At 38.8% G+C, this 26,693-nt stretch overlaps 2 protein-coding genes and 1 long non-coding RNA gene across 5 annotated transcripts; 2 read left to right on the plus strand and 1 right to left on the minus strand.

Moving 5' to 3' along the window:
- Nucleotides 1–387: 387 nt before the first annotated feature.
- ppp1r3c2a (protein phosphatase 1 regulatory subunit 3C2, duplicate a) lies at nt 388–2,359 on the plus strand. Its single transcript, XM_012921878.5, has 3 exons — nt 388–546; nt 688–770; nt 930–2,359. The coding sequence occupies exons 2-3, from the start codon at nt 757–759 to the stop codon at nt 1,984–1,986; spliced, it is 1,071 nt and encodes a 356-aa protein (XP_012777332.4). The 5' UTR covers nt 388–546; nt 688–756; the 3' UTR covers nt 1,987–2,359.
- Nucleotides 2,360–6,850: 4,491 nt separating this feature from the next.
- On the minus strand, nt 6,851–26,119 carry prkab1a (protein kinase, AMP-activated, beta 1 non-catalytic subunit, a). 3 transcript variants are annotated; one of them, XM_076886332.1, is made up of 8 exons: nt 26,005–26,119; nt 24,489–24,692; nt 24,193–24,362; nt 23,872–23,965; nt 23,178–23,292; nt 22,804–22,937; nt 22,544–22,612; nt 6,851–6,959 (listed from the first exon to the last, which is right to left on the minus strand). In XM_076886332.1, exons 2-8 carry the CDS (start codon nt 24,636–24,638, stop codon nt 6,942–6,944), a joined length of 750 nt encoding a protein of 249 aa, XP_076742447.1. In that variant the 5' UTR covers nt 24,639–24,692; nt 26,005–26,119; the 3' UTR covers nt 6,851–6,941. The 3 variants fall into 3 exon arrangements, with proteins under 3 accessions (XP_076742447.1, XP_004538458.1, XP_004538457.1); XM_004538401.3 differs by lacking the exon at nt 6,851–6,959 and adding an exon at nt 11,855–16,530 and having other exon boundaries at nt 24,489–24,671; XM_004538400.3 differs by lacking the exon at nt 6,851–6,959 and adding an exon at nt 11,855–16,530.
- Nucleotides 7,382–8,701, plus strand: LOC106675176 (uncharacterized). Its single transcript, XR_001341782.3, has 2 exons — nt 7,382–7,982; nt 8,140–8,701. It is a non-coding gene; the product is annotated as an uncharacterized LOC106675176 (long non-coding RNA).
- Nucleotides 26,120–26,693: the final 574 nt, after the last annotated feature.

Here is a 26,693-nt window from a genome sequence, read left to right on the forward strand (position 1 = left end):
ACTGAGGTTGCTAAGCTAAGCACAGCAGCTTCTCTACCAGTATCGTTGATCTTCTCACCAAGAAAGAAAGCATGTTGGAATATTGGGCCACTTCTTTTTTATCTTTACATTACGGTTTCTGTTAGCAATACATCTTGTCCATAATCTCAGAAATGAGTGCCTTTCGTGTGTCTGCTATAATTTTTAAATCTCAACTGTAAAAGGAGAGATCATTTAAAAGGTTACATTTGTATTGATGGAGCTGAAATCATACTCTGGTTCACCTTCACCATTAAACACACTTAGTTTGGCCAGAACTCCATAAAAGGAAAACTTTGAGACCGCCTTTCACATATCAGTTCTTAAGGGGCAGGATATAAAGAAAGCAGCTTGATTTCATTGGCTAAACTATACCCACATGTAGGCATGGTGTCATAGACAGTGCTGCCTTATTCTCAAACTTGTCAGGGAAGCTCCAGAGACAGCACTAACAGACTGCAACTGAGGTGCTCTTTTGCTCTTTCTCAGTGGCGGATTTGATTAAGCATATGGTTACTGTTATAACCTGTAAGTACATTTTGCACTTAAAAATTTGAATCACCTTGCATTCTATTCATTTATTTGTCACGTCATGTTTATAGTTAATTCATTGACTGTTGGGTTTACTAAGATGTTTTATTTCTTATATTTCCTCTTTTGCATTTATAGATTGCCTGAGTTTACTGCAGCTTTCAAGAAAAGACAAAAGACTTCCATTGTCACATTTACAGACTGAAAATGAGCTGTACAAGGTAAGTTACTGTTATATATTTAACCATGTGGTAACTGTATTAACATCAGAATTCACAAAATATTTTTTATGTTGAAATATAGGATAAATTATATCTATAATTTCATTTATCTATATAAAAATAGATCTGATTTTAAACCGATGATCTTTTTTTTCTTAGAGTTCTTCATGCCTTTAGTCATCCCCAGTACACTGTGAATCCAGTTGAAATGGCTAAGTGTCTGAGCCTCAGGCAGGAGCAACAACTTTATGAACTGTTTTCCATGTCGCACCTGAAATCCACAAAGCCTCCTTGTAAGCATACACACTATCCAGTGAAGACCCCTTATCCATTATCACATCCATCCTTGCCTTCCACTTCATCTTTACCATCACAATTGTTGCGCTCCCCTCACTCAGCACCAGAAAATACTCGGAGCTGTTTACGCAAGCACATCAGCAGAGAAATCAAGAAGCAAGTTGTGTTTGCAGATGCCAAAGGATTTGCACTTACTGCTGTGCGTATGTTTACTCCTGAACCTTTGTCTCCCACTTCTACCCTGGCGATGAGACCCTCTCCAGCCAAACTGGAAGGCCAGCAGTCAACCTCTGATAAACTGAATCCCTACAAGTTGCGGCTGGGTTTCCCTCAGCCAGCCCAGGACCAGAAAGCCTTTCTTGCACGTTTGCAAGATATGAAAATACAGCTGGAAAGCTGCAACATTTCTGAGTACGTCTTAAGTGGTAAAGTGTTTGTTGCCCATGCCGCTACTGAAAAGGATGTGTGCATAAGGGTGACCTTTGACTCCTGGCGCAGCCATCATGACATTCCTTGCACATTCTTGTGGCAACATCGCTGTGGGGGGTCTGATGTGGATGTTTTTGGCTTCAACTTAAGCTTAACTCACAACAGGGATCCAAGGGAGCGAACTGAGTTTTGTGTGTCATTCAGACCAGGGCCTTGTGCTACACCACACTGGGACAACAACGGGGGACAAAATTACAGAGTGTGGATGGAAAAAGAAAGATCAAATGTGAACCAAGACAACACTAATCGTTCTTACCCCACACTTTCAAAGCATAGGTCACTGTCGTGGCCTTTACACAAGTCCATCAGTGTGCAGAACTGCACTGATCTACAGTATATTCAAAAGACTCAGGGAAGATTGGAAAGCGCGTCCAAATTGAAATCACCCAATACCCTCTTCACAGACTTAAGAAATATTATTTTAACTTAAAATATTTAAGAAACAGTGGCTTTGGGGAGGGGTACATGCTTATGAAATCTAGCGTGCTGTATATGTCTGCGAGGATTCTCAGTCATCCAGGACATGGTAGTCTAAGAAGCTTGCAAAGAAAGCGACTGGACTTCTTTAAGTTTCGTGAAGACATTTTCATCAAGAGACTTTTTCAATTCTGAAACTAAATGATGGAGAGTCACGGATACTTAAACCTTGTGGAGGTTTTCAGTGGACAGTGCTGGTTGATCTGTAATATACCCTTGAAACAATTCAAACGTAATGCACCTCCACCTCCTAAGCTTAACTTCCCTTTTGAAATGTGAAAACTTGTTTGACTTGATATTCTGATTAAAACTGTCTTAAAATATAATTTGTCTTTTTGTCCATCTCCTTGGCAAGGTAAACTGTGCAATATTGCATAGCCGCATGTTGTAGTGTGACATAACATCACTGGGGAAAAAGCAAAAAACATGAGACTTATATTTGCTTAAGAGAAAAAACATATATCAGCAAATAAAGGTAATTATTCCAAAAATCTTTTTTGATGAGCTAACACAATGAATGGACTTATATATTCACACAGACATTATTTCTCTGGCCTCAGTTCTGGCTCTGGTGTGTGTTTCCCTCTTGTGCGTCATACATACCAGAAAGAATAAATTAACAAAACAAAACAGATCTTCTGGGCGAGGTGACAGACAAGCTTTGAATGGGACGTTGTGTTCAAACACACCCTGCTCTAAATGGTTGAGTAACACCCTGGGAACTGTTACATCTTGTCATGCACATGACTGGAGTGGCAAACACCATGTAACCATGGCAGCATAAGGGACAGCATGTACTTTGGATAATGCATGAGTTTGTGTTTACAGTACATACAAAGGTGGAGTCATTATTAGATATTAAAACCACACGGAGGATGCTATTGTTGCTTTTGTTCTATTTATTCTAATCTTTGGGCTGGTTTCTTTGTCCTACTCTTTCATTTCACACAGGACAGCTCCCAGAAAAAACAACAAACCTTTTTGGAACTGTCATAGCTAAACAGCTGGGGTGTTGCATTTGGGGCATTCACAGATGAAGCTGGTTTTCACACCTTGTAGCCTTAAGTACCTATTTATTTTACTTTTTTTTTACTATTTCATTTGAGTATTATATTTCCCACCTCTTCCACCTACTAAAAGATAAGCTAAACAACAATGTCAAGTATTTTTTCCCAGTACTCAGATACATTCTCTGAATAAAGGTTCCAAAATAATTCTTTAAAAACATTTTCATTCTTAAAAATTAATTACCCACATTGATGATGCATGTTATATTTTGTATTTTTTGCCACATGAAAACCGCAGTGACAAATGACAACCTCCTGCCAGTGGGACTGGGATGTTGGTCATTTTGCAAGCTGCTGATAAACACCCTCATTTGTCATTTTGTTTTGAGGACCCATTGCATTCTATAGTGCACAGTATTCACAATCTAATCTCTGGAGACCTGGGGTACAGTCCTTGGGCAAGATACTGAAGCCCCAAATTGAAACAGTGTGGACGTTAAGGTTTCCCGTTCATCAATTCAGACAAGTCAAAGTAAGGCATAGCCATCAACACTATAGTCATTTGTTTAGGAACCATGATAATGGCAACTACTACATAAATATTAAAAGACAGTATGCAGACATCCACACAAGGCATTACGTCTGAGAAAGACTTTTCACTGGTCGATATCTTTTTTTCCTCTCTCATTTTATCTTTTAGAGAGCAGCAGGCACAGCTGGGTGGTGGCCAGAAGCCAGCTACCAGCTGCTGGTGATTACAGTGCTAAAGCTCATGTTGTCTGAACAATAGCCTGCAGACTGATCCAGTGGGCTGCAGCCACAGCTGTGATCACAAAGAGTGAGCTTTAGGTAGCTAACAGAAGTGGCTTGCTAAAAGCAAGTAGACTGTAGTGACATGATTTATGCTTTTTCTATAAACTTACAATTAACTAAAACTGTCTACGATAGGAACAACAACAAGTGAATGATCTATTTGGAATAATTTAAATGTATTTAATGTTTATATCAAACTACCTTCTTTCTTTATCTTCCAGGATGGAAAAAAAACAACGTGAGTACTTGGATCAATGGTGTTAATAAAAACATTAAACACATACTCAGCACATAAAACATAGGAAATAGTGTCTGTGATTAGTTCAAGTTATGTGCACGTCTCCAATGACTGTAGAAAACATGGACGACGCGACAGCTCCCCAAAAATTAAGCCAAAACGTCTCTATTGCCCCCTGGTGTCTGGCTGCAGTACAGGTCATAAACCCCGCCTCCTACATGTTATCGGATGGAACTGTGGTCAGACTGGGGTCCTACCATTGTGGGAGGAGGTGCGGTCGCGTTGTCCATGTTTTCTACAGTCATTGGTCTATAACAGTCACATTCAGTCAATCCAGAAAAATGGGTCACCCAAAGAGTTGCAACAATGAAAGGCAAACTTTTTTTTTTCTTTCAAGATTAAATGATTATAGTTGATATAGTTGATGATAATAGTACACAGTCAAAGGAGCTTGCAAAGAAAAGCGTCTGGACTTCTTTAAGTTGCTTGAAGACGTTTCACCTCTCATCCGAGAAGCTTCTTCAGTTCTAAGGTCAAATGGTGGAGAGTCCCAGATTTAAACCCAGTGGGAATATCCATCTGCAGAGGGACAAAAGACCCCCGATGATCCTCTAATCGCCTGAGCCAAGGTGTGAAACTGGGTGTGGGTCCCAATCAGCCAGGGTTTTGGGTGAGCTCATTGTGAAACCTGGCCCCACCTTATCATGCGAATTCCTGAGATCAGATGGCCCAGGGTGTGGGCGTTAAGGCGTCTGGGGAGGGAACTCAAAACTGGATTATAGATGGCAGAGAGTTGGTGTTGTAAACCACCGCCTCTGTTCAAAGATGGTCGCTCACAGTGGACATAGATGCTTCTTTCACTCCTCTTTCAAACCATCTGTCCTCTCTGTCCAAAATGTGAACATTGGCATCCTCGAAAGAGTGACCTTTGTCCTTTAGATGCAGATGGACTGCTGAGTCTTGTCCTGTGGAGGTGGCTCTTCTGTGTTGTGCGATGCGCTTGTGAAGTGGCTGTTTGGTCTCTCCAATGTAGAGGTCTGGGCATTCCTCGCTGCACTGTACAGCATACACCACATTGATAAGTCTGTGTTTTGGAGTTTTGTCTTTCGGGTGAACGAGTTTTTGTCTGAGCGTGTTGCTGGGTCTGAAATACACTGGGATGTCGTGCTTGGAGAAAACTCTCCTGAGTTTTTCTGATACACCGACTACATAGGGGATGACAATGTTGTTGCGTCTGTCCTTCTTATCCTCCCTCGCTGGTGTCTGATCTTCTTTTCTGTGCCTCTTTGCTGACTTTAAGAACGCCCATTTAGGATAGCCGCACGTTTTGAGTGCTTCTTTTACATGCATGTGTTCCTTCTTTTTCCCTTCAGGCTTAGAGGGAATAAAACCCGAAACCCTGGCTGATTGGGACCCACACCCAGTTTCACACCTTGGCTCAGGCGATTAGAGGATCATCAGGGGGTCCTTTTGTCCCTCTGTGGAGGGATACTCCCACTAGGTTTAAATCTGGGTCTCTCCACCATTTGACCTTAAAACTGAAGAAGCTTCTCGGATGAGAGGTGAAACGTCTTTAAACAACTTAAAGAAGTCCAGACGCTTTTCTTTGCAAGCTCCTTTGACTACGATGACCTGGATAGTCATCCAGAGAACCTTCACAGACATAATAGTACACAAAACGACTAGATGCAAGTCTTAGTAGAATTATTTGTATATTTTGTATATCATGTGTATTTGTATATGTTGCAAATGCTATATTATAGTGCTTGATGCAAAGTATGTTATTTTTAAATAAATAAAAACGCTGTGAAAGCAGTGCTATGAAAAAGCTTCCTTTGCCAATTTGTGTGATTTGTTTTAATGCAAATTTGGCTGACTTACATGTTACAGGTCATTAAACCAATTTTTCTATTAGAACCTCTCATCGTGGTTCACTGGAGTCTCAAAGCCTTAGAAATGGTTTTGTAAGCCTTTCAAGAATGATAGATGTCAATGAATTTTTATGTGAAACAATTGACATCAACCATTCTCCAAATGATCTTTATATTTGTTGAGAGGTGTTGGTTTTTGAGATCTACTTCACTTCACTGTTCAGTTTTTATTAGTTTAAGTTTGGTGTTACAAAATGAGACTGTTACAGATATTATACTGAATCCAGCCAACACAGACCAAACATCAAATTAATCCATGTCAATAATATCCTTTCAATGTTTTCTTGTTGGCCACAAAAGGAAACAAGTAGAGCAGAGTGCCCTCTACTGGCAATAATCTTTAAAGATTGTACTTTGGCAAATGTCATATAACAGAGGAAACAATGCAGGATCACAACTACAATCCAAGATAAGCAATTTAGTGAATGTAGGAAGCTATGGATGGTTATAGGCTGCTCCATACAAAATCACATTACCCATGTTAACCGTCACAATATTTCTACACTGAAAGAGCGTTACATCACTTTTAAAAGGATAAACATATCTGAAAGATTGAATTCTTGGTTCAATATAGTTGTTTGGAGAGGTTTTATTGACACTAGTCACTGGGAAGGTGCTCATGCTCAGGATTCCAAGAAGACCTTGCAAAACATTCAGCAGCCTTTCTGTCACACTCACAGATGAACATCTCACATTCATTGTTATTGTCTGAAGAAGAGAAAATAAAGAGCTCAAAATTCACTTTGCAATAACCAGAAGGCCAACAAGTGCTACTATAAAGTTAAATGCCAATCGGCTTTTTTGAGTACTCACTGCCACAGGTGATCTTTCATCACAATTATAGTCATAGAACTCAGTGTAAGGATTGTCCAGGATGGGCCAGCATTCAGGGTGCTGCATAGCATCAGTGTAACACTGGTCATGCACCTGGCAGCACCTACAGTGGGGCAAAAAAGTATTTAGTCAGCCACCGATTGTGCAAGTTCCCCCACTTAAAATGATGACAGAGGTCAGTAATTTGCACCAGAGGTACACGTCAACTGTGAGAGACAGAATGTGAAAAAAAATCCATGAATCCACATGGTAGGATTTGTAAAGAATTTATTCGTAAATTAGGGTGGAAAATAAACAGGTCACATACTGTGTGAAGGTGGGCAGTGTGGAGTCCAGTGAGGCATGATTGAAGTCCCCTGATATTATGAGAAGGGCTCTCGGTGATTGTGTTTGCAGTCTGCTGACCAGAGTGGAGAGAGTCACAGGCTGCATCCGCGTTGGCCGAGGGGGGGGACATACGCTGTTATCGCGATAACATGCGAGAACTCCCGGGGCAGGTAGTACGGACGCATGCTAACGGCTAACAGTTAACAGCTCAATGTCTCTGCTGCAGAGTTGCTCTTTTACAGTGATGTGCCCAGGGTTACACCATCTGTCGTTCACAAAAACTGCCAGTCCCCCTCCTTTCCTCTTACCGCTGTCTCTGGTCCTGTCCGCTCGCAGCAGCTGGAATCCCGGTAGTGTCACGCTTGTGTCCGGAGTTAGCGATGTTAGCCACGACTCCGTTAGCATCATGATGCTACATTGCCGGTACTCCCTCTGTGACCATTTTGGCAGCAACATGAACAGCGCCACTGTAAGCGGCACTGCAGAAACTTTTCAGCCATCGGAGTATTTATCCCACTTTAATTCACATGACATCAAGTTGTATATCAAAAAAAATAAATAGGTTAAATATTACCGACCCGTATAATGCTCCTGGCATGCTTTTCAAAAGTATTTCAGCATCCCAGATCTATGCCATCCGGACATACATACCTTATAAACTTCCCATCGCACTACTCGGGGGACTCTTTAAAAGCCTACAAAAGCCTGGAGGGTTACAAATGGACCCAATCTGGCTTTGTGACAAACATTCGGCTGTGGAATCTTCAAGCAAAAAAAATTCTTCATCATCACTGGAAAGGTAAGTGTCATATTATCCCAGGCAGTGTAACGTTAGCATTGTTAGCGTTGTCCTTTGTTTACATTAGCTTTGCTCAAACGCCTCTGGTTGTCAGTAGCCATTTTGTGTTTTTGGTGTACTTAACCAAGATTTTTAACATTTGTAATTGTATTTATAGGTTCAACATTCCCAAAGGCTAAATGACCCACAGTTGAAGCCATGGGTAGTAGTGAGAAAAGACGGGGTTGTCTTGGGAGCACACTGTAACTGCACAGCTGGCCTTGGTGAGAGCTGCTCACATGTGTCAGCTGTGTTGTTCAGCACATGGCAGCATACCAGTGGAAAAAAAAGAAGAGATAGCTGTTACATCTAAGAAGTGCAAGTGGGTCATCCTAAGTGAGGAGTCTTTAAAGAAAGTGGAGTATCAGCAATGCAATTACATAATTTTTAACAACTCTAAACAAAATAAAAAAGAGAAATCTGCAAAAGATCATCCTGGCCTCTGAGCTTTCCCACCTCTCCTACCTCTGACTGCTGCTGAGCAAGACCAACTGTATCACAACCTCTCCCAATGTCGCACACAAGAGGGGAAGATCATCAAACCTTAAATTAAAATTCTAAATTAATGCTATTTTTGTTATTTATATAATTCAGCGTTTTATATTGCACCTTACCACTGAAGCAAGTGGCTAGTTTGTAGATTTTTGTTCACTGACAGAGGCAATAAAACTTTTTTCTGATTTTGGTTCTGATCTGTATCTGTTAATCAAGAATATGAAACGTGGTTAGTAGAAATCATTTAGATGGATGTGAAGAACAAAAAATAGTGAGCCCAGGTGACGTCTGCTATTCTCTTATTCTGATATCTGTAAGTAAGAAAGCTTTCCCTTCAAAAGTCAAGTCACAATAAGGAAACAAAGTGAGAGCTATAATGTGTATTTGTTGGTTGAGCACATCAGTCACATCATTTTCATTTACATCACTGGAAGGGCACCACAGATTCACCAAAGCAGCTAATAAAGCATAATGAAATACAATTTTGCCTCTTTCTTGTGAGATTCTATAATAGAATGAAACAGTAATGCCAGTTATAAATAAAGACAATAAATTGAATGAATTACGAAACACTTATTTCTATTACAGCTGAAAATATTGTGTAATACTACAACCTGAAATGACAAATAGATTGCGTTGGCCTGTACAGGAGATAAAGAAAAAAAATTTAACAACAGCTGTGAAATGGAATAGTCCAAATCACCAAAGTAAACTGGACCTGGGCTTGTTGCAGGGAGCTGAAGTTAATAAACATCTTGTGAGTGTATGCACTCACACTTAGGACCATATAATAATAATAAATATGTCCGTGATGAAAGTTGTTCAGCACGCTAACGTCCTTAGTCCACTCTGTATGCTAGTATAGGTCTAACCGTTTCACTCCTTTGATTTTTTTCCTCGTACTTTTTTTTTTCTTTTTGTCTAATCTGTCTTTGTACAGACCTGCCGTGTTCTCCGTCATTTTGTACAAAACTGTTTTTGGGGCAAATAAAATGCAAGTAGGGATTAAAACTGCAGAATTAATGATTACCGGTGCTGGAAATGCTAGCGCTTGATGCAGTGTTTTGATTTTGCTGCCACTCATGCCCACAATGCAATGCGCGAAAGTCATGTGGTCTGTCAATCTCTGTTTGCTCTATCCATTGTAGCTTTGCTTTCTGTCTTCTGTTGAACACATCCAGTCTTATTTTTCTTCTCCTCTTCTCTGGAGATAGAACGTAGTTGAAAAAAGCTGGAATAAAGTCCGGACTCAATGGATTATCGCTCTTTCTGCCTAAAAAATAAACATAAACATTTCAGTATTTCTACTTTAGAGCTTGCTAACTTAGAAAGCACGACAGAAAGGCCACGATGCATGCAACTATGTGGTTTTGCACTCATCAGAAACCACAATGATAGTCTAGTAAAAAATGAAAATTCTTATGTTAGAAAGCTTGTATTTGGTAACTTACCCGATATGAAATGATTGCTGCACAAGCGGAATCCGACGGCTGGAGTCCCATCTTTCAGTCTTGTTTTGCTTACTCCTGGCTCTTTTAATAGCGCTAATCAATTTAGCTCGCCTTTCCGCATCTTTGGGAATGCGCTAAAACGACGGACCTTTCTTTTTTCTTCATCTATTTGTACAACATGGAGCGCAACAGTTATTGACCATGGTTAGCCTCCTTCACCGTGGCAGTCAGCCGATTGCTTCCGAAATGGGGGAGGACCTGTGTGACGTCATCCCCCGGAGCTCTGGGAGACACTTAAAAGAAGTGGAGGATCTATCGGTTTTGTGAGGGGTAAGTGTGTTAGCCCTAACTATTAGCCTAAAAGCCATCATCAGTATTATACGAATCATGATAAAACACGCCTACCATGTTTTGGGTTCCTGAAACTGGTCCATCGGGTTTTTGTCTCCCCAGAAACACTTCCGTTGTGTTTTTTCCTATTTGTTGTTCTTTTTTGCTATATCCGTTGTATTTTTTCCTATTTCCATTGTCGTTTTCCTTATTTCCGTTGTGTTTTGTGTCGTTTGCAGCGTTTTTCTTATTGCTGGTGTTTTCTGAAGTTGCAGTCGATTTGGCCTCTCAGGGCCACCGTATAAAACAGTAAATGAGAGCAGGAACACAGATTCTGCACAAAGACGTAAACACAAAACGCGGACCCAACGCATCCGAATCAGTGAGATGTCGCCTTTCTCACCTGACGGCACGGACACGGAAACGCCGTCAGGGCTGAAAGCCGACAGCTTTTGAAGCGTCGGCAGGTGCTTTGTGTTTTCGTCTTTTTTGCGCTAGATTCTGAAGCTGCAGGTTTTCTCTCTCTCCAAACAATATTGACTGAACCAGCAGCCAAAGACCATCCAAATTACGCTGCACGTTTCGCTTTACATAAACATTGTCACGTATTTCCTCTTACTTTTGCTGTTTTGCTTCCACCACGATAAAATCACACTTCATGTAGAGCTCTCTCTAAATCGATAATCAAAACCCACCCCTACTTCTTACCCATCAGTCTACGGTGTCGGCCGCTGTTTTTTTTTTGGGTTTTTTTTTTTTTTTTAACTTACTTCCAACAAGAAAGCCTCATTTCTGCTGTTCAATACTGAACAAATTTAAACTTTTTATGCAAAATGCTTACGTGTGTCTCTAATCAAACCTCTGTAACTTTGCTCTGCTTCACTTTGTTATTGTAGCGGGTCAGGGCTGTTTGGGGTTTTGTTTTGACAGCTATGTTCTGTTGTTCCAGGCGGCAGCGTTATGTTGCCATGGTTACAGGTGATGCTTTCTCTCTGCAACTGTGGGTTTCTGGATGGAGAGAGCGCCTTTTTTGGTTGTTACGCTAGAGCTGCGCCGAGCAGTTGTGTTAGCGTTGTGTGTTCATCTGTTAAATGATAATAAACGGCTGTGCTCGATGGCTAACACTGCAGGAAGCAAGACTAGACGTTACCTCTGTCTCCTCCTTGTCTGAGCTCGCCACAATATTTTTAAGGTCATCTACTATAAAAACCCAGACCAGGAAAACCTCCTTCATGTTTTTCTGTGTTTTACCCTCAGTTACTTCGACACAAAGGAATCTGCTGTGATGCTTACACCTTTGATAAAGCCTCGCAAGTGTCAGCTTTCTTTTAATAGATACAAAAATATAGATATGTACTGATAAGTGATCAGAATTATAATATTTCTGACTGTCTGAGTCAAAAATTTCCCCGATTCAAATCGAATCGATCGAATCATGGATCGAATCGATTCGGGACCTTGTGAATCTGAATCGAAAAGATTCTAGAAATCAGTGACGATATCCAGCCCTAGTTATTACCCATATAGTATGAAAGATAATGTCACAGCTAGCCAATGTAAAATACTTATTTATTAGACACTTTTTAAAAATAATTACATAACAATTATAAAGTAAAAAATAAAAAACAAAAAAAATAAAACATGACATACAGTAGATAACAAATGATGTACAGACCACTGAGTTTCAATGCAAAGTGCATTAACAGAACAATCTGTAGTGGAGAAAGCAGGAAACAGCATGTTTCAGAATTCATAACAGCAGTATTTATTTTTTGAAGAGGGGCCATATAGGATTTTTAGGATATATTTAAAGGGTAGATGTTGATGAATATAATATTTCATGTTAAAACTTTAAAAATGTACCATATGGTTGGAACACAGGTTTTTGCCAATATTTTACACAGGTATAAAACAGCTTTCAGTATCATTCTCCATGCAGGTGTATGACTTTAAGGTGTCCTCTGAAAATGACAAATAAAATACTTTCCCAATTCTGCAGGGGCCCTAATATGACTGGAATGCAATATGCACTTTATAAATAATGACTGTGTAATGACTGCACAAAGGTCAGTCAGTTACTGAAGGTTCAGCTCTAATGATCAAAATGGCTGCAGTCATGTTATAAATTAAAACATGACGCAATATATAAATTTTAAAAACATATTCTTTAATAAATACCTTTCTTAGAATGAAAAAAAGTGCTTAAAAGGTTTGCAAATTGCAATGATTAAAATGACTACGTGAAATGGATTTATATGTCTAGCATGGTAACATCCCACAATCACCTTTATGTCAGTCCTGACAGCAAAATTAACATGAACAAATGTGACTTCGTCAAAATCAAAATAATCAGAGTCATATTTTTATGGTGATATCATGCACAGACACAAAAATTATAAAATAAAATGATGTTGGTTCAATTCACACAGCTTTAAAAAAAAAAATTCAGTCCTTGACGCCCTATCAAATCAACACAACACACAGAGCAGAAAAGCTCACACATTATAACCACAAATTTCAGGAGCAGTTGTTTAAAATCAACAAAATAATGGATCTGAAACATTATTTGAAGGAAACTGGTGCTCACAATGATCTATGCCACATCAGCTAAACCAGTAGGGAGCAACTACCTGGTGTCACTCTTGATAAAGTACATCAGTAAAAGAAGGAAGGATGTGTGTGATGGCACCTATATAAATCTACACAGATGCATACATTAGTTTATTTGGAGTACATGCCCTAAATTAAAGGCTTATTCGCTCTCTTTTTTTTTTTTAACTCTTGTCTAACTTTTGACTGGAATGGTCATAACCACAGCTAAGACTAGTTTTCACAACAAAACAATGTAGGAAAAAAAAAGATATATTGGTGAATAGTTGACAAAACTTATTTAATGTGCTCAGTATGATCATCGCTAAATAAATAAACAACAACATAACACAAAAACAGTTAAGCTACCACAGGGCATTTTGTCTTTCTTTGACCTCAACATTTACATTCTTGATTGTGCCGCTGTGGTTTTCTCAGCCACGAGAAAGACAAAAGCAGCGCGTACTTATCTGAGGTCTTTCAATGAGGTTTTCTCAGCATTAGTAATCATTTTGAGTCCTTACATTTTTGTCTGTTTTAATTACAAACGTGTTCATGTTCTACCACATTCTGCTAAGAAAAGATAAAGTTGAGCACTGCAAAGGGCAGTCACTGGAACAAATAGAGGCAGATTAAGTGGGAATGGAGTGACATTACCATACTAAAGAGATGCACTGTAACTGGTAATACAAATTGTGTGCATAATCTCAGAGTTGCTAACCTCTTATAATGTTTAGGTTAATCTATAACTGTCATGCAGGTTACAAGAATTTACTGAGCCAGTATTTTCAGTCACAATATAGACATGGGTGCCATCACTTTGGGCATCACTCAATGCCACTGTATATGCACTTGCCTTAATCATTCCCTTACAACCTTTGAAAAACCAAAATGTACCAAATAAAAAGGGGGAAATTACATTACACATTAGATCTTGACGAATTAAGTATTCAAGTAAAACAATCTTTACTGACATACATTGTGTAGTTTTTTCAGAACAAAACAACCTAACAACAATCAGTAAAAACCAAACTCATTAACCCTCTGGGGGCTGGATTCAAAAATCACAGCAAAGGTCATAGTTACAATCATTCAAGTGTTCCCTTAATTGTCTTAGCACTATCCGATTGTTCAGTCTGACGTCACTAGCCGTGTCTGGGTCTAAACTCCGCTGCAGGTCCATATATCAAACGATCACTATGGCATTACTGAGAGTTGAAAAACTGTCTAAAGTCTTTCATCTTTAATAAAATGATCGGCGTTCTGCTCTACCAGGTGTAACAATTGAGTTTAACATCCAGGCATCCATGAAAACGGAATTTATGACATTTAACGGAGTTAGAAGTTAGCAGGGAGTTAGCTCGCTAGCTTCTATCTAAATACAATATAGCATGTCCTGACTGCGGGGTTTTGGAAACAAATTAAAACGTACAGCTCTGTTATCACTTCCAGCATAAATGAAGACAGAAAACTAAACAGCAGTGACGTTTGTAGGGTTACTGAAGTTGGGCTAGCTGGTATATAATGATGTGCTACGTGACAGCTAGCGACACAGCTATGTTAGCATAATATAAACAAGCTATCTTTTTTCCCACTCGATAAAAGTTAACGTGAGTGTTCTCGGTGGTCAGGAACAAATGTAATCGCATGGCAGGATGCTGTAAAAGGACCAAACTTCAGCCAGGAGAACAACTGAGATAATCCATCCACAATACGAGGTTAGTCATTCATATACTGCTGCATGGGCTGGGCTGTAGTTACATCCTAAGGTTTTAAAAACTGAGCTTAAATAAATGATTAGTGGTAATAAAAGCCGAGGGAGGTCAACAGTGATCACTGACTGTTTTAGGAGCTTTTTGAGATCAAATAGAAGAAAATACGTAACATTAAACATGTTAACAACACAAAAGCCATATTAAACGCAGACTACTTTAGACCCGGAAGTAGGATTCGTCGCGTCATCACTGAACAACCGGATATAGTATATATAAATTAGTAGTCATTTTGGTACTTAACAATATTTAATAAACTAATAAATACAACATTAAGAAATTAATGAAAAATAATTTACCACATTTCCTTCATTTTAGCAAAGTGTGAGAGAAGCTGTGCTTTTCTCTTTGCTGCTTTACTGTGAAATTGTTTTTAATTAATTAGAGCACAACTTTTCATTTTATTAAAATGCACTAAAAGCTTTGCAGCATGTGACGTTAACAAACAAAATGCCAAAAGACAAGCTGGCACAGACAGCACCGTCAACTGCACTTTTCTGTCATCAGCTGACTTTGCCAAATCAAAACTAATACACAGAGCACTGCAAACAAACCAACCAAGCAAACCTACTGGTGTAGGAATCATGAAATGCCTCCACTTACCCTTTACTGTTGGCTCCCTGCATGCTTTGTTAGTTCTTGCTATTAAAATGAAGCTATAGTGGGTGTTGGTGGCCAAAGATTGTATATTAAAAGGGCGATCGTGGCTCAAGAGTTGGGAGCTCCTCTTGTAATCGGAAGGTTGCCGGTTCGAGCCCCGGCTCGGACAGTCTCGGTCATTGTGTCCTTGGACAAGACACTTCACCCGTTGCCTACTGGTGGTGGTCAGAGGGCCAGAGAAATCAGATTTTATGGAAGTAAAATAACCCTACTTTTCTACTGACTTATGACCACCGTAAACACTTTACTAATGAGTTTATGCTTTCAGTCATCTTATGTAATACTAAATTATGTTCACTTTGGAAACTGCAGTCGCATTCAGGGTAAAACTAGGGAAAAAGCAGGTTACTGTAAGAGCACTGTTGTGTATGTAATGACTAAGTGTCACAACCACCACTCGTTTGCCAGTTTAAAAAAAAAAAAAAAAGAAAAGAAAGAAATAATACTTGAAGTACCCAACATCAGGCTTCAAAACAGGTGCCCAAAAACCACGATGTTCTATATAATTGTGTGAATGTGTGAATGACTGAATGTAGTGTAAAGCGCTTTGGGGTCCTTAAGGACTAGAAAAGCGCTATACAAATGCAGGCAGGCCATTTTACTATAGTCTATGTTACGTATTAAATATTCCTATAGTAAACAGAGTAACACAGAACTGAAGTGAACACAGTGACCCCATTTACCCACCAATCCAATCCAGCTATTAGTTAGTTGCGCTGATATATGACACAAAAATCAGATGTGATGTACTGCATGGGAAAAGCAGCATCATCACTTAAACTGCCTTTTACAGCAGGCTTCCTTTAAAATAACTCTTTTCTGTCTGTTTTTCAGTAAGTGGCTGTCTAACTGAATCATTTGTTATTTGTTTGTATGGCTTTTAGTGTATTACTGTAAAGCAATTACTATAACCCTCAGTCCAAATTTTTTTCTGGGAATCAAGTCAACATTTTACAAACTTAATTTGTTCCCTCGTGCTTATGCAAGGCTGCTTCTTTTGGTCAGAATGGATCTAACTGGTGAAACCTGGAAGGAATATACACTAGATTTTTTTTTTTGAAAAAAGTGTGGCTAGCATTTTGTACACTCGGTGTACAGTTAACAACAGCTCCAAATATAGAAAAGAATGCTTCATCAGATGGGCTTATAAAGCAAGGTGGTGACATATTTCTTCTTATAGCGATGTGTTGCACTGAGTACCATCACTCCGTCCTGTGACAGAAAGACACAACACACAGGAAAAGTCAATTTAAAACCTCACGCAATGCATGCTTTCAACTAGGATGGAAACAGTAGCATCAGTCTTACCATGTACAGTTCCACCATGCTATAAGCCAGTATGGTTAAACTGTAATTGGTAGGGCTATGGCTTTTTTAAGACACACATGAAACCAGAATTGCAGCATCATGGTTGCAGGCCTCCTCCTACCAGTCAAGTAGCAGTTCACACCCAAGTCTGTTCAGACTCGCATATAAATGTAGATAAAGAAAAAAAAATGAAAGAAGAAAATACTGGCAACCGCCAGCCTCCTGGTAGACACATCTATGGTATTGATTTCAAAATCCTATGTCACCTTGTTCTGAAGTTTCTCATATTAACAGTGTTGGGTTTATCTTGGCACAAACCCCGCTGGAACGCGAGACCAACAACTGCACGACAAACAAGGCAAGAAGGTACTGTCCGTGTTTGTGGCTTGCAAGGGAAGCCAGCCAAAGTTGAGGAAAAGATTCCTTCACCTGAACTCAACCAACTTCAACTGATTCCTTCGCTAGAGCCCTTTTTATTGTCAGCAAGCAATCATTCATGAATATGCAATTACAAATACACGTGACATTCTTAAGCTGGCATATCTGAACAACTAGTGATGGGATTTCTGGCTCTTTTTAGAGAACCAGCTCTTTCCGTTCGGCTCACTGAAAAGAGCCGGCTCTTTTGGCTCCGAACTGGCTCTTCAGGTTGATTTGTTGCTTTAATTAATTTATTATTAACAATAATATAAAATTATGCACAAAAGGAATTACTAATTACCTGCATGAATAAACTTTCTGAATCCTTTATCATCTGCAACTGAAAATAGGATGATTACTATACCTTTCTAATGTGAGGTTGTTGTCCCTGGCTCTTTCTCTGTCTTTTACATTTTACATTGTACATTTGTTCCATATTTAGAAAGTAATTCTGTAAACACTTTCTTGCTTTTAAAAACATAATTTCCTTTTTATTTTCAAATTCTTAACATGGATAATGATGGTAACATTTCTTGGTTTACTTCAACAAGCTTCTTGGAAAAAAAATCATATAAATCAGCCCAATGTTGGAGGTACAATTGAAAATGTCACTGAAAAAACATTAACGTTAGAGAGGTGTAATGAACTAAAAACATGAGCATATAAAAACATTGTGCCAAAATAGAAAAGAATGTTACATAAAGTCAATAACTTGCTCAAATGGCTTTTTTCTTTCCAGTTGTTAGAAGTTTACCTTTGGTAATAATAACTTTTGAAGCAATTTCTTTCCTCTGTGAAACAAAGACGTGCATCACATTTTTCACAGAGGGTGGTAGTTGCATTCACCTTGCAATTTTTGCACCGACCTCGCTTTTCACATTTTACAGGCCAATGTGCAACCTCATCAGTCTGGACATCCTCTGGAACTCCAACACGAACTCTCTTGGGTGGTGGAGGTGGTGATGAGATGTTCTGTGATGGGCGCCCCCTGTGTGATTTCCAAAGGATCAGGCTTGTGGCAACTTCTGCCTGGAAGCTTCTTTGTTTCAGTGGCTTTTGGACACCAAGTAGCTTGCAGTCACGACGGTAAATCAACCATGCGTTGACAACACCGAGCATGATGGTTTGCCAGAACAGGTAGAGATACCACCTCCGTGACTTCATGTGGTACTTGTACCTTGCAATGCAGGCGTCAAGCAGGTCAATACCCCCCATGAATGTGTTGTACTCCTTCACAATGTGTGGCCTTTTGACCTCAACAAATGCCTTGCCCGATTTGCTCCAGCGACGGATTGTATCTTGAGGCTCAGTTGCACAATAGGATGAGATGAGGGTAACAGATTTGTTGTCATACCACTTCACAATAACCATGCTCTCCTCCTTATTCACCCTGGCATCAACAGATCCCCTGCCTCTCTGGGCAAGACTTTTTTTCATCTTCAAGCTGACAACTTGCTAAGCGATTTCCACGAAGTGTTCCTACAAAGTAGATCTGTCGCTGAAGAAGTGTGAGCACAAGTGGGGCTGAGGAGAAGAAGTTATCAGCAAAAACTTTGTAGTTTTGCTCAGCTGGCAGAGTTTCACACAACTTCACCACAACATCTCCTCCAATCCCAAGTAAAGTCTTCTTCCCAGTACCACCTTGATAAACAACAAAATCATGGAGCATACCAGAGGATGAGCACCGGGCCCAGATTTTCAATCCCCAGGGGTGGGGCTTTCCCTTCACATACTGCCTTATTGGGCTGTGTGTCCCCTTGAAGGGTACCATTTGCTCATCAACAGAGTTGTACTCCTCTGGGACGATATCCAGGCATTGGTTGCGAAACATTTCAAGCCATGGACAGATCTTCCAGCACTTGTCTTCTGCATCTCTGTGTAATAAATCTGTATTGTCAGTGAAATGTAGAGATCCCAACAGGGTTTGAAATCGGTTGCGGGACATGTTATCTGCTACCATAGGACACCTGGTGTCATTTTCCCAGTATGCTCGATTTCCAGGCATTTGGCATAGACCCATCCTCAGATAGAGACCAGTGAGTATTTCTAGTTCTTTAACAGTGGTATTTACATTTCTCAGATGGTTGGAGTTTTGTACACTGTATAAATTTGTTTGTTCCATTAACAACAGCAGCATATCATCTGTGATGAAGTTTTTGAAGTACTCTAGTGGAGTGTGGATCTCATCTGGAGGTTTGGCACAGGGTCCCTTGAATGTGGTCTCAGGGGTTTCGAACATTTCTTTCTCCAGGAGAATTTTTGTCCTTTGATAGCTGCCTTGGGCTGCCCAGTGTCCATATGGCTTGAATGTGGCTCTGTCTCTAAATCACTTGAATCACAACTGTCTGAATCACTGGATTCACTTGATTCATCACTCTCCACGTCTTTGTGGGGGATGTAATTAGGGTCTTCAGAATCTTCATCTGAGCTACTTTCACATCCCTCATACTCACTGTCCTCTGCAGTGATAAACTCCAGCGCATCTTGAACACTATATTTTTTCTTTTTATCCATTCTACAAAAGAGTGAAAATGATAAAAAATGGGGGGTAACTGAAAAACGCCTCGACAAAGCTAAAGTAAAGTTCCATCACAAATTTAGGTAATTTAAAAAATTAGTTATGCTTGAATTTAGTTAAATATGACTGAGAATTAACAACAAAGAATAAATTTACTTAAAATAACTGAATGAGCTAAACTGACTAAGCAAATGATCAGTTTTTGTCTTTTTGTGACAAATATGTCACATCAGTTTTTTTAAGAAAATTTGGAGTTTAATGCCCAATGTGACATATTTGTCACAGCGATGTTTAACAAACTGATTCTAGATCAAATTGGTTCAGAAATATTACCAAACTAGGTTACAAGGGACCTATGACATCTTATCTGAAGTTTAGAATTGCTGAATGAGTAAAAGCTTACCTTTGCAAAAAGAAAAGAAAGTTTTTAAAATTAGCACAGCGGTCTCATTAGCTAACCAGGTGGACCAAGACTTTGAAAATGGTGTCTTGAACACCCAGAGTGCCTCACTTGTCACATGACTGAATTAGTTTGTGCAGTAGACGTCACTTAGGGACTTTATTAGTTAAAAGTCAAAGTTAAACCATTATAAATAGTTTTTCTTTAAGTGTAAAGGGGCAGTGACACCAGTGTCACTGTGGGTCCTTAAGGGTTAAAATCAATCCTTTGATTTTTCTGAAAATCAACAGAGCCCCTTATAATCCCGTGTGCCTTATGTATGAATTCTGGTTGTGTTTACTGACCTTGAAACGATTTTATGTGGTACACGGCGCTCAAAAATCTGTCAAATGTTTCAGTACGACTTTGCTAAGCTACGAACCCGCACCGCTTGATGGATTGTCGGAGCATTACGGCTATCGTAGGCAGGAGCCTCACGGAGTGATACGTACTGCGCTTCAACATAATATTACCGTATTATGTGTATAACCTCTTTTTAAGTTTTGTGGATATCATACATGGTTATGCTGAGGATATGTCGGCCAATTTCCACTGGAAATACCTTTTGGTTAAACTCTTAGCAGGGAATTTACACTGTTACATTTTTATATAACTTTAATGCACATAAAAAACAGCTGCTTGTTTAAGTGAAAATACATTGATGGGGTTCTTTGCACTAATAAAGTTGTGGAGTTGTAAAGTATTTTGTCTAGTGTCAATTATATCGTCAGTTATATCGTTATCGCAAATTTTCAAATGTATATCGTGATAAATATTTTCGGTCATATCACCCTGCTCTACTAATAAGGATATGATTTTTATCAGCACACAGATGATTATATATTTCTAAGCATAAATGATTATATGTTTCTAAGCAGAAATGACAATATAGAAAATATCACCCTTACAAACAGGACTTTCAGAAAACATGACCTCTGACCTTTAAGTTGAGGTCATGTTTTCTGAAAGTCCTGTTCAGAAAACTTTTAGTAAATACACTTTTGGCATCAATTTGAAGGTGATGCGTCACCTTCTTCTCAAGTTATCACATTCACAAACTTGAAAGGGTGCCCATGGTGGGAGTCCTTCATCAAATCACCTCTTCAATAAGCTCTGACATAAAGTGACATTATTTTGAAGCATTAGATTAATAATATACATTATAAATAAAATATATCAATTAAATTGTATTACTATTGAAATGTGTCAGATATATATAGTAAATATATATATTTTTTTTTATATATTTAAAAGAAATGTATAAAAATAAAAGCTTGCTTTTTTTCCTTTTTTCTTTCCACAGGCCAGTAACACTGAGTCACTGACCTGGGATTGTTAGGCTGCAGACTGAATTATCCTAAACATTAACTATTAACATTAATTACTAACATCTACACTATCAGAGTGTCTGTTTGTGCAGCAGGAAACGTGGCCTCAAACCTCAGTTCTGAGAATGGTGATATGCTCACTTTTCTTCATTGCAGCCACCACATGCTCCTTTAAAGGTTACGGACACACACGATAACTCATTCACTAGCACATTTAAACACACAGACACACATGGAGGTGCACAAAACACACACATAAACACACTACCTCATCCAGGAGAAGCAATACTGTCAGAACTTTTTTTTTTTGCCTCCTAACGTAACAAAGACTTCCAAGAAGACCAAGTAAAGGCTATTTTATATTATGCCTGATTTTTGTTTGACATTGCTGTACTATTTATTGTTGCATTTGATTTCAACATCTCATGAATACAATGAAAGGGTTTATTTGTTAGTTAAGTTTTAAGCTATTAAAAGCACTGCAATTTCTAGAATTGAACTGTCTGAACAGTTTGTTTTAAAGAACCTATTAAAGGACAGAAGTATTTTTTAAATCAGATTACTCAACCAAACATAAGACATAATGAAATAATGTGATGCATATTCAAGATTGTAACTTTGCAGCATTACTAATATATCAACAGTCATTAAGAAGATGAGAAATTACAATTAGTAAAGTTTCAACAGAGCCAGTTAGATTGTCCCCAAAATGCAAGTTTTTCTCACAGGTCACACTAGTGAACATAAAGTCATTAAAAAATGTGTTTAAGCTAAATACAGCAACATTTTATCTGCTTCATGTACAACTACTTAACTACATTACAAGAGAAACCAAATGGAAAAAAGTGAATATCTGACCACCCACTACCTGAAATGGAAAATACACATAGTTGTTTTCCACTCCTTTTTTTTGTTGACATGCAGACATTTGCTGTGGCTATCTTGAAATGCAAGTAAAGTTTGTTTTTCCTGTCAGAGAGTTGAAAGAAGGAGAATTATCTGTCCTTCATCTGTTCTTCTGTCCCATTTATCAGCCTTTTTGGCAATGCATAGATTCAATCTGCTGTGCCAACAACGTGCAAGCTTGCTAAAAGCAAAAGCATCAGCAGCGCACACTTTCTGTTAAAATGCTTACAAAGCCGATCAAGTTTTCTCACACGCTACCGAAAAACATCAAACACAAAAATCTTAAAAGTCACCCTGAAACCTTACCTTAATGGAAAGTGCATAGAGGTGGTTGAGCATGACATGGTTGGGTTCTGGGAGCAGTGCAGGGTCACACTGAAACAATGACAAACAAAACAACAACATTTAAAATAAATGATCTGTATTATTTATTCTTGTGGATGCATTTTTTTTTCACAATTTTGTTGTACGTGTACAATGACAATAAAGGGCTATTCTATTTTTATGAAATGCAGGCAGGGGAAAGTGGGAATAAGCCAAATTCATCTCAGATTACAGCTACTTACAGAAATCCCAGTGTCTTTGTTAAGGATGACCTGTAGAAGGTGAGGTGGAAGAATGGGTGGAGATTTTAACTTCTCTTCCTGTTTAGGGACATAAGCATCCTGATGATATGGCCCAGGAGGAGAGCTAGAAAGGTCTGAGGGGGGGGAAAAAGGGGGGGAAACAGTATGACAAGAACATTAAATTATTTTCAAACCTATAGATTTTAACAGCAATGTTGAAATCCATTAAAAAAGGCAGGAACAAAAAAAGTTGGTCTTTAAAATGAATGAAGATTCTTTTTGAACACTTTTATACCCCTGCTTTCCAGACATGTAGTCTGGATCAGTAAATGTTTAAAAAAAAGCACAGATAAACAGTGGCTGTCAGCACTCACCTGACATGTCAGAGCATTTCTGCGAATCCACCATTAGCGCATCAAAAACCTCAAAGTCAGTCTTCTTTACCTGAATGATATTGTTGACTGTGCCTAGCTGACTGGTTACAACAGGCTGTTAGGAAACAGGAGACAATAAAACTCACAAATAAAGCTCAAAAGTATAGACCAAAAAGACATACTTTATATAATAGCAGGCCAGTGTTTGCTTTAACAAGCATCATGATGTGAAGCAAACCACTTAAGCCTCTTAAACTAATGTCCACTCATGACTACTCTACCTCTAGTCATGGCCCTCCACTGCACCATTTGTCCTGATTACCATATGTGTGTGCTAATATTTTATACACTTGTTACTATATTTCTGAAGAGAGAAAAAAAGATGTTTATTGTTAAAGCATGACATCAGATAAGGTGACTCAGATACATGCCTGCAGTCAGTCATGAAGCCAGCTCATCATAACCTACACTAGTGGCCTTAATACACTCACAAGTTATTACTCATAATGTAATGATAATATTAATGCATTAGTGAATATATGCTTTTGTCTACCCAGACTTTACAGGAATGGCAGAGCTGCAGTGCCTTTAAAAACTGAAACTGCTGCAGATTTTGTGTTGAGGTCTAGGTAAGTAAAGTAAAATATGCTTGTTTGACAACAGGTCATAAATGACTGTGAGAGTAACGGCTTACCTCAGCTGGGTCGTGGGTCCACTGACCATCCACGTAAAATTTGTACTGATGCTCCCCCTCAGGTAGATCGACAATTGCCACAAAGGTGTTCTGACTTTGATAGATCACAAACAAAAGAAAAGAAAACATTTGGCACACAGGTAAGTTAAACCAGCGATTAACAAAGAAGAAGAACTCACATTCTTGGCTTGTTCTAGTAAACCTTTCTCATATGCAAATAGGAATAAAAGAAATCTGTTAAAACTCGAGTTTAAATCTCAAAAGATAAACAGCCAGAAATTCAACCTGAAAAACATGTTCAGATTTATAACATGCTCTCACCTTCTAATAAGGGGAATTTTGTTGGTCCAGTTGTTGAAGGATCCAGAGAGGTAGACCTCCTTTCCATCTCCTTTCCAGCGAAAGACTGTCGGCCGTTCCAGAGTTGGTGCTTTGTCATCTGATTCTAAGTCTTGCTGCCAAGCAAGGAACTCCTCTTTCTCTAAGGGTGCCTTAAATGCACATCATACACAAGAATATTATTTATCAACAAGGATTAGAGTTTGAAGAGATCTACAGGGCCAAGAAGGCTATAAATTCTACCTGATATGCACCTCTAAGAGAGCAGCCCAATTTACCTTTATGTCCTCTCCATGAAAAATATCAGCATCCTCTGGGCTATCCATGAGGATTTTTGGCCTCTCGCCCTCTTTGATACCTCGGCTGTCCCTCCGCTGCGCCTTCTCACCATGGCCCATTGCAGCCCTCTCACTGCTTGTATTCCCCATGGCTTTGTCTTCTTGCAGGCTGTTACAAGGTCACTGCAAGTAGAGTTGATTCAGCTGTGTAAAGAAAGCCGTAAAGTCAGAAGAGACTACATAACACCTTACAGATTTATTTATAACTGCTAAAGGCTTACTGGTTAAAATGTTGCTTTTTAGGCCTGCAACTCTCAAAAGAGACATTTTAGGTACCAATGCTATTTATAGTGACTTCTGCAGTAGAACAAGCTGAATCATGTGGGCAGACTACAACTTTTCCATTTCTAAGTGTATCATACTGAACAACTATGAGTTCCTTTATTGACTCCAAAACAATCCCTGGGACGTTAATACCAGATATCTTGTATATGTTTCAGTGTCAACTGTCTTGTTATGTTAGTTTAAATGTGATCCAAATAAAACACGTCTTTCAGCATGATACCTATTTCCTCTAAAGGATGGGTGTATTTGTTTGAGTATACCATTCTCTCTGGAATACATTTACATTACTGCAGGTCATTTATAGGCCTATAAATATAACGCTGTTCCTTACACTTTTAGCTTACACTCAGTTATCTGCAATATAAAAATACAATTACAGAACAAAAACAATTTTCTAGCCAACACTCTGACCACACTTTGTTGTTCTTTTACTTATAGAACAATATCACGGAATCTGCACTGCCTGCTCTGTCAGTACACACAAGTAAAGGTAAGACAACCTTTTTAAAAGAACAGCAGAAACCATAGTTACAGTAATGGATTACTTATTATTGACCTCATAATGTTATACAATGAAATAAAACTCTACCTGAAACACTCCCACAAGTGACACTGGAGGTTTTAAAGTCAAATGATGTTTTACTGTTATGATATCTGCCAGTTTATTTTACTTTAGAAAAAGTATGAAACTGTATTTGGAAATACCACTGAATGGGAGTGTTACTGGAATATTCTAGTACCCTGCAACATGAAAACATTCCCATTTCAGTTTCCTTAGAATAACTTGGCTATTTTTGGTTATATGATGATATTTATGGAAGACGATGTCAAACAGGTGTGTACATGTATGCGCAGCGTGTTTAGATCTTATCAGCACTGTGTTTACATACTAGCATCAAAGGTTGTGACATGCCTGCGGTTATGTTAGCTCATCTTAACGTCTAAGCTCCATTCCAACTTCCTGTGGCCTCATACTCTAAATTATACCAAATAAACACGAGGCTGTTGTAAGACACATGAAATAGAAGCTATGAAATACAGCGTTACTAAAGCTAACATTGGGTAACCTACTAGCATATGTAGCCCAAACATGCTATCTGCTTCGACTTAAAAGGTGACACCAACTAATAAATACAAACACCGACAAGAAACGTAGGGTTGTTTTGTTTACCTGAGAAACGTTTGCCGTCGTAGATATCGATGTCGACCTGTCAACTACCTTCCATCCCGCACGAAAACAAAAACATTTGATCCTTCTAGCAGAATCCGGCCCCTGTTGCGCATGCGCACTTCATCCAAATGCAAAATATTAATGCACCCTGACCTCGTGAAAAGCAAAATATTATCCGTCACTACTACCGTCGTTTATTGTCTCATAAACTACTCTTATCCATAATAAATCTTTTGGTTTAATGTTCGACTATTATAACCTTTTACAATTTAATTCTCTATAATGACAGACGTAATGTCACGTACTCAACACTAGATGGAAGAGTGGGTCAAGTAGCCTGCAATGTGGGTCAGTACAATGGATATAGAGTTGTGTTTAATGAGCGAATAGAAGCATGAGACTTTTTTTCTTTAATACAGTTTAATGAAAATGTGCAACATTTGCTATATTTAAAATGCATATAGCAATCCTTCAAATCCATAGAAAAACACTTCTTTCAGCTTTGATGATCCGCAGACTACCTGCCTCCAACTTGACCTATCCCTGGCATCCTTTGATATGACAACCCTCTGCATAGTCACCTTCACTACATCCATGAATCTTCTCTGTGGTCTTCCTCTTTTCCTCAGGCTTGGCAGCTACATATTTAACATCATTTGCCTATTATATTCTCATATCCCTCCTGTGCA

Source organism: Maylandia zebra, linkage group LG7 (assembly GCF_041146795.1).
Source record: "Maylandia zebra isolate NMK-2024a linkage group LG7, Mzebra_GT3a, whole genome shotgun sequence".
In the NCBI taxonomy this organism is placed as follows: Eukaryota; Metazoa; Chordata; class Actinopteri; order Cichliformes; family Cichlidae; genus Maylandia; species Maylandia zebra.

What these genes read in the sequence shown, in the direction of transcription:
- prkab1a (XM_004538401.3), bottom strand. Translation starts at nt 24,638, where the DNA reads ATGGGGAATACAAGCAGTGAGAGGGCTGCAATGGGCCATGGTGAGAAG. An exon ending in TTCATGGAGAGGACATAAAG is followed by an intron (nt 24,363 to 24,488) that starts GTAAATTGGGCT and finishes TGTGCATTTAAG; the next exon opens with GCACCCTTAGAGAAAGAGGA. An exon ending in TCTATGCACTTTCCATTAAG is followed by an intron (nt 16,531 to 22,543) that starts GTAAGGTTTCAG and finishes TTTCTGTCACAG; the next exon opens with GACGGAGTGATGGTACTCAG.